General features: G+C 52.2%; 1 protein-coding gene across 11 annotated transcripts in view; it reads left to right on the forward strand.

Moving 5' to 3' along the window:
- The window catches only part of BCOR (BCL6 corepressor), an 82,853-nt gene that overhangs the window by 39,234 nt on the left and 28,999 nt on the right, over positions 1–14,620 (forward strand). For 7 of the 11 annotated variants that reach the window (XM_075520326.1, XM_075520317.1, XM_075520358.1 and 4 more), the window contains exons 2-6: positions 4,140–4,269; positions 5,804–5,882; positions 6,811–9,639; positions 10,337–10,390; positions 10,824–11,007. In XM_075520326.1, coding sequence (XP_075376441.1) covers positions 4,184–4,269; positions 5,804–5,882; positions 6,811–9,639; positions 10,337–10,390; positions 10,824–11,007 — 3,232 coding nt within the window. In that variant the 5' untranslated portion in view covers positions 4,140–4,183. Of the gene's footprint in view, positions 1–1,111; positions 1,132–4,139; positions 4,270–5,803; positions 5,883–6,810; positions 9,640–10,336; positions 10,391–10,823; positions 11,008–14,620 lie in introns of those variants that run through there. The other 4 variants (XM_075520369.1, XM_075520380.1, XM_075520399.1 and 1 more) reach the window with 2 other exon arrangements.

Here is a 14,620-nt window from a genome sequence, read left to right on the forward strand (position 1 = left end):
GTGCAGCAACACAGTGTCTTTAAAGTCTCCTTTCTAGCCGTGACACAGGGTCGTTGTTTTTATAACTCGTAAATATGTAAGTCGGAGGTACAAGATAAACGAGGTACCTACACACATTCATAAGCAGCTGCCCGTATTTAAGCTTATAAATACCGTACGAGCGCTGCCCTTTAAATCAAACTCCAGATGAACGGGTTGAGGGCTAATCGAAGCAGATCGCTACGAGTCCCCGATTGCTTTTCACTGCTCTCGCAGGGATTTTCACAAATCTAGAAATGATCCTTTCAGTGGCCTGGAACCGGGCGGTGGCGGGGCGGGGGTGGGGTGGGGGATCAGAGCCGGGTAATTTATGGCATCGTTTATTAATTTCCGAAAGGCCGGGTTGTTTGCTAAAGCGCCTGCCGCTCCGTCGGTGCCACCCGCGCTCGCAGACTTTTTTTCCTTCACCCCGCGCAGCCCTCCCCGCCGGCTGCCGTTGCGCTGCTGCTGCCGCTGCTGGCTCTGTGGCTTGTGCAGTGGAAACTGGCGGGCTGCCAGGCGGAGCTCGGAGGTGGAAAAGAGTAAAGGCGCCAAAAGGGAACTCGTGCGCCGCTGCAATTCTCCTCCCGCCCCGCTTCCTGGCTCGCTGCAGCCGCCGGCCCCGCCGGGCTTCCTCCACCCCCCTCCTCCCCGCCGAGACTTTCACCTGGCACGCTCGCCGCCGGGCACCTCGGGGCCGGGAGCGGGGGCTTTTCGCCGAGAGGAGGCTGCCCCGGCCCGGGCGGCGCTGCCCTCCACCCCTCTTTGCCCCGGAGGCACGGAGAAGCGGCGTCTTCCTCCTCCTCCTCCTTCCCCCCCCTTCCCGCGGGCATCGGGTTTTTCTCGTTTCCACGCCAGGAGCGTGTTAACAAAACTTTGCTGCTGCTGGCGTCAATGGCTGCCAAAAGTCTGTTGACGTTGCGAGGGAGACCCAAACGTTTCCCTTTTTAATCAGCTGCCCAAACAGCGCGGTGTGTGTCTCTGCCTGCCTCTGCGGCGCGGGGCCGGCGGGGCGCGGGCAGCGCGGGGCGCTGGCTGTTCCCGGCTCGGCTCGGCACGGCGCGGCGCGGCACGGCACGGCGGGGCCGCGCTCGGCAGCACGCCGGGAGGCAGGTTTGTGCTTGCAGGCGCTTTTCACAACTGGTTTCGCACGGCGGCATCGCTGCGGAACCGCGTGTGCGTTGCGCGTCTCGCTCCCTCCCTCCCCCCCCGCCTCCCTCCCTCCTCCGTGCATCACCGTCTATATTTAGCCGCAAATGGCTTTATCGGCCAGACACCTCCCGGAGGAAATGCCGTGCGCTCTCCGGCGGCCGAGCCCCGCTCCGCGCCCCGCCGCGCAGCGCAGCGGGGGCGGCGGGAGGGGCCGCGGCACCCTGGGGCGCGCTGACAGCGGCGGGGAGCGCGGGGGGGGCCCGCGGTGGCCCGGCGGGTGGCGGGCGGGGAGGAGGAGGAGGGAGGGAGGGAGAGACAGACAGACAGACAGACGTGTCCTCGGTTTCCTCCGTGCGCTGGGGCGCTCAGCCCGCCGTCGGGGTTGCATAACGGGGTGGGCTGCGCCCACGCCCGGGAAAGCTGGGTATAAATAGGAGCGGTGCCCCCCACACCCCTGTCCCCGCAGCGCTGAGGGCTTGCGGGAGCTGCCGGCGTTTGGCCGAGCTGCCGGAGTCCCCTGCGAGCCGCCGGCCCCGACGGGTAGCCGCTTGCAGGGAGGAGAGAGAGGAGGAGGAGGGAAGGAAGGAAGGGGCGTGCGAAGAGTTAAAAGTCTGCTGCTTGTTGCGATGAAATTATGGCTGGCAGTGGCGCCGCTGCTCGTTCAGCAGACCTCCACTTTTAAACAGTTCACAAGAAGTTCATCAGGGCGGCGATTATAACTGCACACACGCGTGCACCGGGGGTGGCGAGCGCCAAGGGGCGGCTTTTGGGGAGGGGGCTGGCAGCTGGCAGCCGTCAGGGTGCGGGCTCTGACCCGCCCGGGTGGGCCCTGGGACATCCCGCCACCTCCTGTGCCCTGCCGGGCTTTGCCCTGCTCCAGCGCTGGTGGGACGTGGGGCTTCCAGATCACCCGCTTGCGGCTGGGGAAGCTCTCGGCCCCCCCATGCAACTTCAGCGTTTCGCTATCTGCACGTGTCAGGGGATTGACGGGCTCTATTTCAGGCACCGCGCCTTATCTTAATGATACACTTCCACCGAGGAAACCAGGCGGGTGCAGGCCGTCCCTCCGAGGAGCGGCGTGGGTTGGCCTTGCGTGTCCCCGAAGGACACCGGGGCGCAGGGAAGCGGGGCCGTGTGCCGCCGAGGCCTGTCTCCTCCGAGCTGGCGTCCGTCCCTCATGGGTGAGACAGCACACGGGGCGGCTACTAACCTTATGTAAAACCCTAAATCACTCTCTCCATGCTGCTGCTGCCTCTATTGAAAACATTACGAGCGGCGCATCTGGAAACCAGTAAATCTGTCCAGAAACCGTCTTTCCAGTGAAATAACTCCTTTTGAATGATAGCGCGGTATCTAATCTCTGTGGATTTTTGTTTCCTTGCAGCGATTTTTGCGGACTTCATTAGGGAAAGCTAACCGTTCTGGAGAGAGGAGGGTCAACACGCCGTTTCATTAATATACATTTGTTCCAGACGTGGAGTTTTGCACAAAAGGCCTCTCTGAGGGGAGAAGAAAGTGTTGGGGAACAAGGCTTTCCTGCCGGTTCAGTTCTTAAACCTCTCTGAACGCGTGTGAAGTATTGTGTTAAAGGCCCAATCTGGGCTTCTTCCCCATTAAATGCCATAGTGATCATTTGCATATTTTGTAGCCTGACAAAGGAAATGAGTTTGCTGGGGAAGCATGGATGCTTTGGGAGACGTTAGGCATTAAACTCCCAGTGGTCAATCGCCCGTTACTGGCTTGCGTGTGTGCGTAAAAGGAGTATCGTGCCTCCCGCTTAAAGGCTTCTATTTTTGTGAGAGAGGAAGAGCTGAGGGATATCCTGTGCATTAAAGGCTCCCCCTACTTATTAACCCAGCATTTAGCACAGGATGCAGGCTGAGGCTCAGTCAAAAGAAACGAATCAACCTCCGAAGAGCAATTAAAATCTTGCACTGGAATAAATCATGCGCCGCGATAATCCTGTTAATAAAACGCAGCTTGTCCTGACACTTCGCTCATGCAGCAAACTAGAATTTAATGCGAGCGGAGGTGGCGTTAGGCAACGTAGAGGGGAGGAAAAGCCTTTCCCTCTCCGCCGCTGGACGCGAAAATGCGGTTACCTTTCACCTGCCTCTCTGGCTGCACACAGCGCCGATCCTCTTGGACTGCTAATACTTCTCCAGCGAGCCCGCTAATGATTTATTTCCCTGGAGTGAGCAGGCATCATTGAATTACTGAAAGCACTCGCAGCAGCAGCAGCAGCGGCAGCAGCAGCGGCAGCAGCTCCGATGCAGAAGCCACCAGGGCTCGGTGCTTAATCAAATCAAGGGGTGGGGAGCTCGCCAACCCACTTACTATTTTTAACCCCTTTCTCCAAGTTAGTCATGTGCAGACGCTAAAGGGAAGGTTTTTATTTAGATCCCTTCTGTAGCAGCGTCTCTTCAGTTTTAAGTCCTCGCGTGAAAGCTTTATCAGCAATCAGCGTAGCTAATGCACACGGTATGTGGCTGTTCTTGCGATGCACTCCTGCTCCTGTGCGTTCCCAGTGCAGGGCTTTTGTGAGCGCCTGTGGGTAGTTTCGCACGTTCCCCCAGCCCGTGGCGTCTCCCTCCGTGGTTCAGCCCGTATGAGATGAAGGTTTGGAGACTGGTGTATACTTGGCCGGCTGAGTCATTTCTTGTTCAAATGAAATGCAGTGGAGAAACTTTTATTTGTCGATAGCCTGGAATGATTCTTAATTTTCTGGATGTGCGCTGGGGAAAAGATCCATCTCCTCTGACCTATAAATGCCCTCAATTTGCTCCTTTATTGCAGGGTATCTCCCTTAGCGGTTAACGTAGGCAGCTCGCTCCCCGCACCAATCCTGCATTCATTATTAATTACCCGGAGGGAGGCTGGCTGCTCCACCGCGATGTTTGCACTTCCTCCTAGACAAATCTGCTCAACTTTTTTTCCTTTTCTTCTTCTTCTTTTTTTTTTTTTAATAGAATATAAAACCTTGAAGAAAAGCGGCGATTTTTAAGAAGACGTCATGCTTTCTGCAACTCCCCTGTATGGCAACGTTCATAGCTGGATGAGCAATGAAAGGGTCCGCATGTGTGGAATTAATGAAGACAGGTAAATATTTAAGCTTCTGGCAAGTTAAGCCACACTGTAATTCTGCAGCGTGAGGTCTCGGAGTTTGCTCGCTTCCCTAATGCCAGAGTAGATAGCTGCCGTCTTGCATCGAGATCAGCCCAGCTTGGAGCGGGAGTAGGGGGGGAGAAACAAGACGTGCCTGGGAGCAGTGGAGCAGCCGCTGATTTACTATTTAACAGGCAACCTGGGTCAGTGAAGTGGGGACACCTTTTAAAGAGATTACTCCCCAAAGCAGCCTTTAAACGCGCTTTTACAATTAATTTATTATTTCATACTTGTGAAGGGGAATTAAACCAAATAGTGCACGTGTTCTTGTGGGGACTCTGTACGGCAGAGGGGCTCCTGCCTGCAACTTAGTGTTCCCTGCCTTCGGACCAACAGCTCGTCCTGTGAAATAGGAACAGCGGCTCTTCCGTCTCCCGCAAGTCAATTTCTCTTCCTCGCCACCTCTTTTCCTGCTGAATATCATTCATTCAATTATTAAAATTACGGTCTCTAATAATTTTCAATGGGGTGATGCAGGCACTGGCCGGTGTCCTCTTCCCTTAAACCCCAGCTTTTTAAAAAGCGAAATGACACTGAACAGAAGCTGCAGGTACACCTGTGGTTCTCTGTGCTAATTTTGTGTGGTTTTAGTGTTTTTTGGTCTTTTCTTTGAGCCCGTGTTCTCACCTTTGTGTGAAAAGCCTCCCAGAAGCTGGGGAAAGTTTTTGGTCTTTGCAGGGAAAAACTCTTTGCAAACATAAACTGGAGGAAAATGGCCAAACCTCTCACTCTGCCTTCGGACTCTCTCTCCCTGCTTTCCTCTCAGTTATTCAGGCATAATATTTTTATGTGCTACTTGCAGGAGAGGTGAATCTTTTAAAAATTAATAAACAATTACATTAAAATCGCATTTCTGCTTTAAGGTGATGATGTGCCTTTAAGCACCTTGATTGAAAGGAGTTCTTTTGGGTAATGCTGAAACTTTCCTTCTGCTGCATGTCAGCGATTTTTATCCTTGGGATTTGAAATTTGGCACTAAGGTATATTCTTTATTGGTGCTTTCTGTGATAACAAGTCCCAGTGCTGCAACACTGGTATGGCACAGATGTGCAGCTCCCTCTTTAGCATGGAACAGCTGACGTTTGTATGATATTAGCATGTGTGTTGTAATTTTCTCCTCGGCAGTGTTTATGCATGGTACATGAACAGGGTATGTTTAAAATAGTGTATTCTCTCCTTGGAAAAAAAAAGGGCGAGGGGCAGAATAGAAAACCTTGAGATAGATCACTTGCGTTGGAAGAGGCTGCTCTGAGATGCGCTCGGTGTGTTCTTGCTGTCAAAACGCTTTAAACCTGTTTTCAAACGGTCATTGCTTTCTAAAGTAGTCACTGTGCGCGGGTACAGAGGAGGATAAATACGGTATCATATGGGACTTTTCTAGGGGAATCAAAATATGGAGGTGATATAATCTTGTACTGATCCGAGATGCAAGGATGTTTTCAAATAGTAAACTTCTGTTTCTTAATAGGAAAATTCCCGTTAACGATGGCGATGCACCGAAAAGCAGACTGGAGTTGAGGGAAGAAAATCACCTGAATCACAGTGTGGTAAGAAGTGAATAGCTTCATGCTGCAGCTGAATCCGTGCCTGTCCTCCCCACCCTGTCTCCCACCTCCGGGTGTTATTACATGAGCCATTTGGAGAAATTATTAAAATACCTTTCTGTTGCAGCTCTAGCCGGGCTTGGGCACATATGAGTTGTTTCTGTGAAACAGTGAAATAGGACTTCGTTTATTTATCTCGTTAATCTCTTGACACTGACTTCGTGGTGTGTGGTGTTGTATGGCATCATATTCTTACTTTTGCTGTGTTATGAATAATGTCACGCAGCATACTGGCATGTGTAACAAGAATAGTTCACGTAAGCGTTAAATACATCAAAGTTTCAGCAAAGTTGATGGTTTTCTCCTGTGAGCGTCCGCGCGGAGCGGCGAGTGGGGAAGAAATTCGATGGCGGATCTTTCTTCGTGCTGCGTCGTCAGACGCCTCGCCCTGTGAATCGTGTGGTGGTGGCGAGCCCTGGAGCAGAGCTGCGGTGGAGGGAGAGGTCCTGGAGGAGGACGAGGAGGAGGAGGAGAGGCTCTCCATCCCTCCCTTTCCACTCTCTGTGCCCCAGCCCACACCCTCTTGCTCTGGCGGGGTTGTGGCTGAGGAGCCGGTTGCTGCAGGGGAGCGATGCCGCCGAGCATCATCTCTGGGCCACTTCTGGCTGCTTGGGCTATGGGTCCTCACGCCTTTGTTTCTAGCTGATGAGTTTTGGATGTGGAGAGATTTGTATTGATGTTTGTGGTGATATATATTGCTCTGTAGGTTCCTGTTCTCCCATTCTGCAGCCCGATCAGGCTGTGTACGTTTTCACAACTAACAGTGTGTTTGCATTGGTATTGTTTCTCTTCCAAATGCTGACATGTCTGTAGCTTGAGTGGTAATCATTGTAGCGAAATGTGAAAGTAACGTACTTTTTGTTCTGTAAAGGTGGATGCGACTACAGCACATCGCATTGACAGTCTCGCAGCTCTGAGTATGGACAGGTCTGGACTCATGCGAGAAGGACTCAGAGTCCCCAGTAGTATTGTCTATTCCAGCTTGTGCGGACTCGGCTCGGAAAAATCACGAGATGCTACGAGTTCGATAGCCGGGCTTGGATTTACTCCTGAAAGAAATCCAGAGATACAGTTTAAATCTAATCCCCCTGAAGCGGTAGAAAACGCAGCTGTCTCTGGAAAAGCCCCAAATGGCTTCAGCGCTATATACAAAACGCCACCTGGAATACAAAAAAACTCTGTCCCGACGGGGGAAACGCTGGGTTTGGACCGAGCTGCGGGTGACAAGCAGAGTCCCCTCGGTGTCAATGGTGCTAGCTACCTAAGGCTCCCCTGGGTAAACCCCTATATGGAGGGCGCGACGCCCACCATATACCCTTTCCTTGACTCACCAAATAAGTATTCGTTGAACATGTACAAGGCATTGCTACCTCAGCAGTCCACCTACAGCTTACCGCAGCACCTGGCTTACTCGCCTGTATGTACGAACGGTGAACGTTTTTTATACCTGCCTCCCTCCCACTACGTTGCCCCTCACATCCCTTCGTCGCTGGCATCACCCATGAGGCTCTCGACTGCTTCAGCTTCACCGGCGATCCCGCCTTTGGTGCACTGTCCGGATAAGAGCTTGTCGTGGAAGATGGGTGTCAGCCCTGGCACCCCCGTCGACGCGCATGCCTACCCCCACATCCAGAGCAGCAAGCAGCCCCGGGTCCCTGCCGCCAAGCCGGCCCCCACCAACATGCCGGCAGACCCCGCGCTCCTGCTGCCGCACTCGCCCCGGCCATCCCCCCGCCTCCCCCTGCCCGCCCAGGTGGGGGACGCGTATGCCGATTTCCACAAACACTTTCCCAGGATCACCACCTCTCCCTCCTCTGCCGTTACCCTCCCAAAGCCCTACGTGAACGTCGGCGGCGAATTTCCACCCTCCCGCCTCTCCAACGGGAAGCTTCCCAAAGGCAGCGACGCCGGGGAGGCGCCCCCGCCGTCTGCCCCCCACACGAGGAAAGCTGGCCACGACCGGAAAGATGGCAGGTCCCCCCCGCTCCTGGAAAAGCAGACCCCAACCAAAGACCTCACCGACAAACCACTGGACTTGTCGGCAAAAGTCGTCGACGCAGAAACTGCTGGCAAGTCAGACCACGGTAAGAAGATGACGCCGACGGTGCTGGTGCACGGCAGGGCAGGAGGGGGGACGCACTTGCCCACCAGCGACATAGTTCAGAAAGAAACCATTTCTCCCGGGAACGGCTGCCCCATCTACAGGCCTGAAATTATCAGCACGGCGCCCTCCTCCTGGATCGTTCCCGGTCCCAGCCCCGGCGAGGAGAGCGGGAAGAGCGTCCAGCTGAAAAACAAGGCGCTGGACTGGGTGATCCCGCAGCAGCGGAGCTCCTCCTGCCCTAGGATGGGCGGCACGGAGGCGGTCGTCGGCAGCGTTTCGGGTACGGTGTCGGCGGGGGGGCGGCCGGCGTCGGCATCACCAGCTCCCAACGCCAACGTGGATTGCGCCAAGACGGCCAGGAGCTCTGCGGAGAGCACCGCCTCGGTCATACAGCACGTTGGCCAGCCCGTCGCCACCCCTGCAAAACACAGCAATAAGGTGGCCAAATCCTGCGGCCAGGAAGCCAACTTCAAGGCAAGCGAGACCGCCCTGGCCTCCAGCCCCATCTTCCTGCCGCCCAACGAGGCTTTTCGCTCCCCGCCTCTGCCCTACCCCAGAAGTTACCTCCCGTACCCGGTGCCGGAGGGGATAGCCATCAGCCCTCTCTCCCTCCACGGGAAAGGACACGTGTATCCGCACCCCGTCTTGCTGCCCAATGGTAGCCTCTACCCTGGCCACCTGGCTCCCAAACCCGGCCTCCCCTACAGCCTGCCGGCAGGGCGGGGGGAGTTCATGACCTACCAGGACGCGCTGGGGATGGGGATGGTGCACCCCATGCTGCTGCAGCATTCGGCTTTGGAGATCAATAAGGAGGAGAAGGCGGAAAGGAGGTCGCGGTCTCACGAGAGGGTCCGCTACGAGGACCCGGCTCTGCGGGGCCGGTTGCCGGAGCTCATGGAGAGCAGCGGGAAGATGCATTTCGAAGTACCCGGCGACAAGAGCGTGAAATTGCATCAGAGCTCTGGCCATGGTAAAAGCTCAGCCAAAAGCGACAAACACCTCTTCCCGGATCTTCTGCGAGATGAGCAAGAGGCTAAAAGTGAAGCAAACGTAACGAAAGCCGGCTTTGCTACGGAAAGCAGTAATCAGGCTAATGACCCTACAAAGCACAAGGTAGAGCAGGCGTCGCAGCACAGAGATTTTATTGTAATGAGAGAGGAGTTTGGAAGAAATAATGATCTTCATGAAACCTATAATTTCAAGCAAGCCCAGAGTTCATCGGTGTTCGGCTTAAGGAAAGAAGATTTATCTGTGAGCCAGCCTAAAGAGAGAGTGACGGTCCAGCCTTCACCCGCTTTCTTGGAAAGCGCTCACGAGAGCGATGCTCCGGCTCTGGCTTTTGGCAAGGTGCAGGAGGACGTGAAGCCGTTCTGCATGGGGACCGCGCCGCCGAGCATCGACGCCAACCAGACCTATGCCAAAGACGGAGCCGACGACACGGAATCTGCCGACGGCAAAATATTGAAACCCAAGCCGTCTAAGTTGGCCAAGAGGATCGCAAACTCTGCTGGTTACGTAGGTGATCGATTCAAGTGTGTGACGACCGAACTGTACGCGGACTCCAGCCAGCTCAGCCGGGAGCAGCGGGCATTGCAGGTGAGTCCGCGCGGTCCAACGACCGCCGCGCTTTTTGTCGTTATTTCTCTGTTGCAAGTCGCAGTCAAGTATTAAAGTTGAGAGAAGCAACGCAGGTGGGGAAATCAGAAGTTTTTTTGTTAGGGTGTACTCGCCAGAAACGGTTTTAAATAGCAAAGTAAGTTTGTTAATGAGAGCGAGGCGATGTAAAGAATAGTATGTATGGCTTTTACGTATGTACGCGCTAGTAAGCTTTAAAGGGCTTTTACTAAGATCAGATAGAAATGTTAATGTACGTATGAAATGTTTGTGCAGTTACGGAGGGGAGTCGGACAGGCGTGCATGTTACCTTGGCGCTAGCAATGGCTGTAATTTCTCCGCTGGCCTGTAGTGCCAGCTAGCAAAGCGTACCCAGAAGTTGTGATTAGTATGCCAAACGTGCCGTTTGATGGAGAGGAGTCGCAGCCATGTATTAGCGGGTCTCAGGCAACGTTTGCGCCAAGCGAACGCGTAGGAAAGAGTAGGAGTGGTATTGAGGTTGATGCTGAGGGATGACAGACAGCTACTGTGTAGGAATATCCTTAAGGTATTTTACTTTTAATGAAGGGATGAGTTAAGCCAAATTGTTTTGCATTGTTAAGAAAAGAATTGGTTTATGCTTATAAAAATGGATGAAATTATCTAAATGATCCATTGAGTGCCCATTTTAATTACATAGATGGAAGGATTACAAGAGGACAGTATTTTATGTCTACCTGCTGCTTACTGTGAGGTCAGTTCTTCAAATTTTTATTACTAGACTCTTACATAAACCTTTGAGTTAAATTTCATTTCCAAATACACAAAGGGAAGTTTGTGGGCCATGGTCGTCTTTATTCATTGTACAGTTTTGTGTTGTTTTTTTTTTCTTTTTGTTTTTGTCTCTTTTTACCTCCAAAACGGAATGTTTTTGTTTTATATACAGTATACGTTTATATATATCTTTTATATATATCCACTTATATATGAAAGAATTGTGTGGCTATTTGCATATAGATGCTAGAACACTGTTTTCCAAGTCAGGTGTGTTAAACTCCTACCCTAGCTATCTATCTCAAACCTTGGTTTTGAGCCGATTTTTCTTTGGAAATGCTTTCATATAAGGTAAGGTAAATGAAGTAGCTTTTATCGCAAGACTTTTTTTTTCATATCAATTCTCTTTCTAGCGTGCAATGATGCGCTTCTCAGAGTTGGAGATGAAAGAGAGAGAAGGCCAAACAGCTACCAAAGACTCAGAGGTCTGCAGATTCAGCCAGGCAGACTGGGAAAACTTGAAAGGAAACAGTGAAAAGAAGCCAAAGTCTGTCGCTCTGGAAGATGCCATTGCTGACCAAAATGACAATGACAGATGTAAGCGAATTTAGATGGCTTTCTGAAGCGCGTACGTGTGTGTCTGCCGCGGCAGCTTGCAGCAAAGCTGCGCGGGCAGCGTAATCTTCGTGCGCTCGCGGTGTTGCTGGTTAAAGTCACTGACCTCAGGCTCTGCAGGTACGGAGCTGCCACGGCTGGTGCTCTCCGTGCTTGTTTCGGGGTCTGCGAGTTACTGGTCACGGTTGTACTTGCTTTTCAGGAGATAGTTAACTGTCACCGAAGTTACTGTCTTAAAGAGATTGTCCTTTTCATCGATGGGGTACCACATCAACCAGTGAAAGCAAGGGTCTAGGGCTGTGTTTTAAATGCAGGCAGGAGGTGGGGGAAGCATGAGAGACGACAAGGAGTTCAGCTTCCTGAAGGCGCTGTAGCTCTGGGAGATGCCAATATTGCAGCTTCCAGGCAAAGCAAGGATGGAGCACAGAGGGGTGATGGGGAGCAGGAACGGACACGATCTGCCAGGCTGGCTTATCCATAAAAGCTGGCTGTAAAACTCCAAACTATGAGAAGCTAGTTTGCCTGGGTGACTTCTTGCTGCAGTGGCGGGGGGGTACGTGTGCCCAGCTGACGCAGGTCCTCGAGGGCAGGTGGGGGGCTGCAGAATTCCCCATGGGGCTGGCTGCTCCCTCTAGGCTGCAGCAAGGTATCAGAGGACTACGGAAAACGTGTGCTAGCAACCCTGCCCTAAAAGCAAGGCAAATTTAAAAATAAATAATAAATGGTATTAGTTCTTTTACTGTATGCAAGAAAAAACTCTTGGTAAGCATCTGGTTTCCATCAGTTTCTTAAATTTTTTTCTTTTACCTATATAATTAAGGAATAGATCAGTTCCTCCTGCTGCTACTTTGTTTTTAACAACTCAGGAAAAAAGATCTATGCTGAAAGTATTGCAAAACAAGAGGAAACACACTGCAGACTGCCTCGTGCGTGTGTGTGTGCACACTGTGTAACTGGGTGGTTAAGCGTGCTCTTCCGTAGGTGGAGATTCATGAGTAGGGCTAGGAGAAAATCTCATTCAGGCAATTTAATAACTTTGAATTATTGTTCTGGTCTTTGTTTAATGCTTTTGGCAGAGAGCATGCTGGTCAATCGTACTTGCTTGGTTACTCACCTAAATCAAGTTACTGTGGTATTGCTGTCACTGAAATAACAGCCTCAACAAAAATTGGCCTGGCAAAATAGCAAGGGAAAGTTTTAATTGGGAAGTGGAGAAGGTACCAGGGTGGGGAGAGGCTGAGCCCCTGAAAGCTGAGCGGGCTTTCCCTTCTCCAAGCTGTATTGAGGCTGCTTTGGGGAGGAAGGCACAGCTGCCGTTGTGGTCCCTGTGCTAAAGCTGGGAGCTCGGCAGGCTGCCGCCCCGGCTCTCCCCCTTGCATTCCTCCTTGCTCCTCGGAGGGCTCTGGGCACCCTAATGACATCCTCCGTTAAATCCCCCCCTGCGTGTGCTGGAAAGCGTAAAGAGCAGCAGCCGCAGCGGGGTCCTGCCAGCTTGCTCTGACAGCAGGGTGAGAAGGGCCCGGCGGGGGGGAGAGGGGGATGGTGGTCTGCGGGTGCAGGGATGGGTGCAGGGGATGGAGGGAGAGCCTGCTCTGCTCGGGGGGCATGGGGCATGCTGCTTGGGTCGGGCTGTGGCATTAGAGCATAGTTGTTTGCTGAACCCCCCCGCCCCCCCAACCTCGCAAAAGGCTGATGGTACAGTGCGTCCTTAAATTCATCATTTAGTGAGGTCTCCAGCACTTGAATCTGCTGGCTAAAATGTGTTTGAAGACTGTTAATAACTGTTGGAAGCAGGGAAAGTATGTTCAGTATTATGTTAATTCATTCCTCTCCTCTTCTAATTAGCTCTGACTTAACAGGCTATTTCAGAGTTTGGCCGAATGTCTAAACTCCTAAAAGCACAGATCTGTTCTGCTGAGGGAGCTCCTCTTCCGTACGCCTGGCCGTACAGCCACGAGTACTTACCGGTACAGATTCAGTTCTCAGTAAAAGTTTTTTATCGTGGTGGTTCACCTCCTGCCCCTTGGGATAGCAGCTGATAAATCAGGAAGCCAAGTTTCACACTTCTTGAATGCCTTTAGTGTAGTGGCTTGGGCTCTGGTGGGGCTTGAGCCACCAGCGGTTTTGATGCATCTCTCGGCGAGCGACTGGCAAAGGGACAGCGTGCTCTGCCTGCTCTCCCTCTTTGTTTATCAGCAGCGACAGCCAGGGCTACTTATCTCTTGCCTTCCCTTTCCCTCCAATTTCTAACCACACTGTTGGTGCGTTGGGGTTTAAAGCTCTCGAACGGGAACTAGCTGATGGTCTGCAACCTCTTCTGTTTTCCTTTCTGCCTCCTGCAAGCGATCTTGCTGCTGAGAAGATGTTTCACCTCGTTTTACGTAGCGTTTGTCCAGCGCTGGCTAAAAGCAAAGCAGCGTGCCTTGACGTGTGTGAGCGGGGAATTTAGGAGCAAAACCGGCGAGCTGTTAGGCACGACCCCCGCCGCGAGCACTTCACCTGCCTGGTGTCAGTGGGGAAGAGGAAAACCGCAACCGAAACTGTGATTGTGGCACGGAGCCGGCTCGCAGGGCTCCTCTGCTGCTGCCTCGGCGCGGCTGCAGCCGTGCCTGGCGTGGAGCGCAGGAGCCGATCGGGGCCCTGGCAGCTGCTCGCCCCCTCGGCTCCTCTAAATCTACCGCTGCAACGACAACAACAACAACAAAAGGCTAAATAACACAGGCAGGTGATGCTTACAGAGGCATCTGATGGGATGGAAACTCCTTTTTTTAGCTTGCCCTGGGACTTGTTAATTTTGCTAGCTGTATAGCACGTGTATGGACTTTTTGGGAAGCAAACGAAGGCACGATATCCGATTCCCTAAACTTTTCCTCTGACTTGGTGGTGCATGGCTTTGCCGTACCGAGAGTCTTTTTAAGCTTCCTTTTACCTTCTGGAGAAGGGTAAAAAAGGTGTGGTGGGGTTTTTTTTGGTGTGTGTTTTTTTTTTTTTTTTTTTTTTTTTAAAGGCCCGATTTAAGGGAGGTAGCTGTGTTAGCTAATTAATGAGCAATTAAAGCCAAGGAGTAAAGTAGAAGTGCTTTAATTCTCTCCCATCTCGTTTAGGTTTTGCCGGGCATTCTGAGAGCAGCCGCAAAGCTGCTTTGTTGCCAAGGTGACTTGTAAATGTTGCTGAGGCGATGCTGCTCCGGTGCATTTCCATAGCACAAACATGATAAATTATGGGATGCATATGTCATGAGTCATAGGATTGTTCAGAGATCAAGTGATTTAAGCGATTGGCACGGACACGCGCATCAATACGGGCATGTGATGATCGCATGTCGGTTCATAACAAAGCTCCTCTAGCGGTATTGAAAATCATACCCAAGTGTGAAAGATTGAATAAATTCTACAAGCTGTGAGTTTCTTGGTTGGGGAGCATGATTTTACCCATTGATCTAATTTTCTAGGAGGAAGACACTGCATGTTTAAGCCTTAACTGGGAAAAATAAACCCCGATATGTTAAAAGCCTAATCTTAAGGCGTGAGACCATGGGGAAAAAGTTGAAGCAATTCCTATGTGTGAAAGTAAACGGTGTAGTGTGCCAAAGCCT

Source organism: Mycteria americana, chromosome 1 (genome assembly GCF_035582795.1).
Source record: "Mycteria americana isolate JAX WOST 10 ecotype Jacksonville Zoo and Gardens chromosome 1, USCA_MyAme_1.0, whole genome shotgun sequence".
NCBI lineage: Eukaryota > Metazoa > Chordata > Aves > Ciconiiformes > Ciconiidae > Mycteria > Mycteria americana.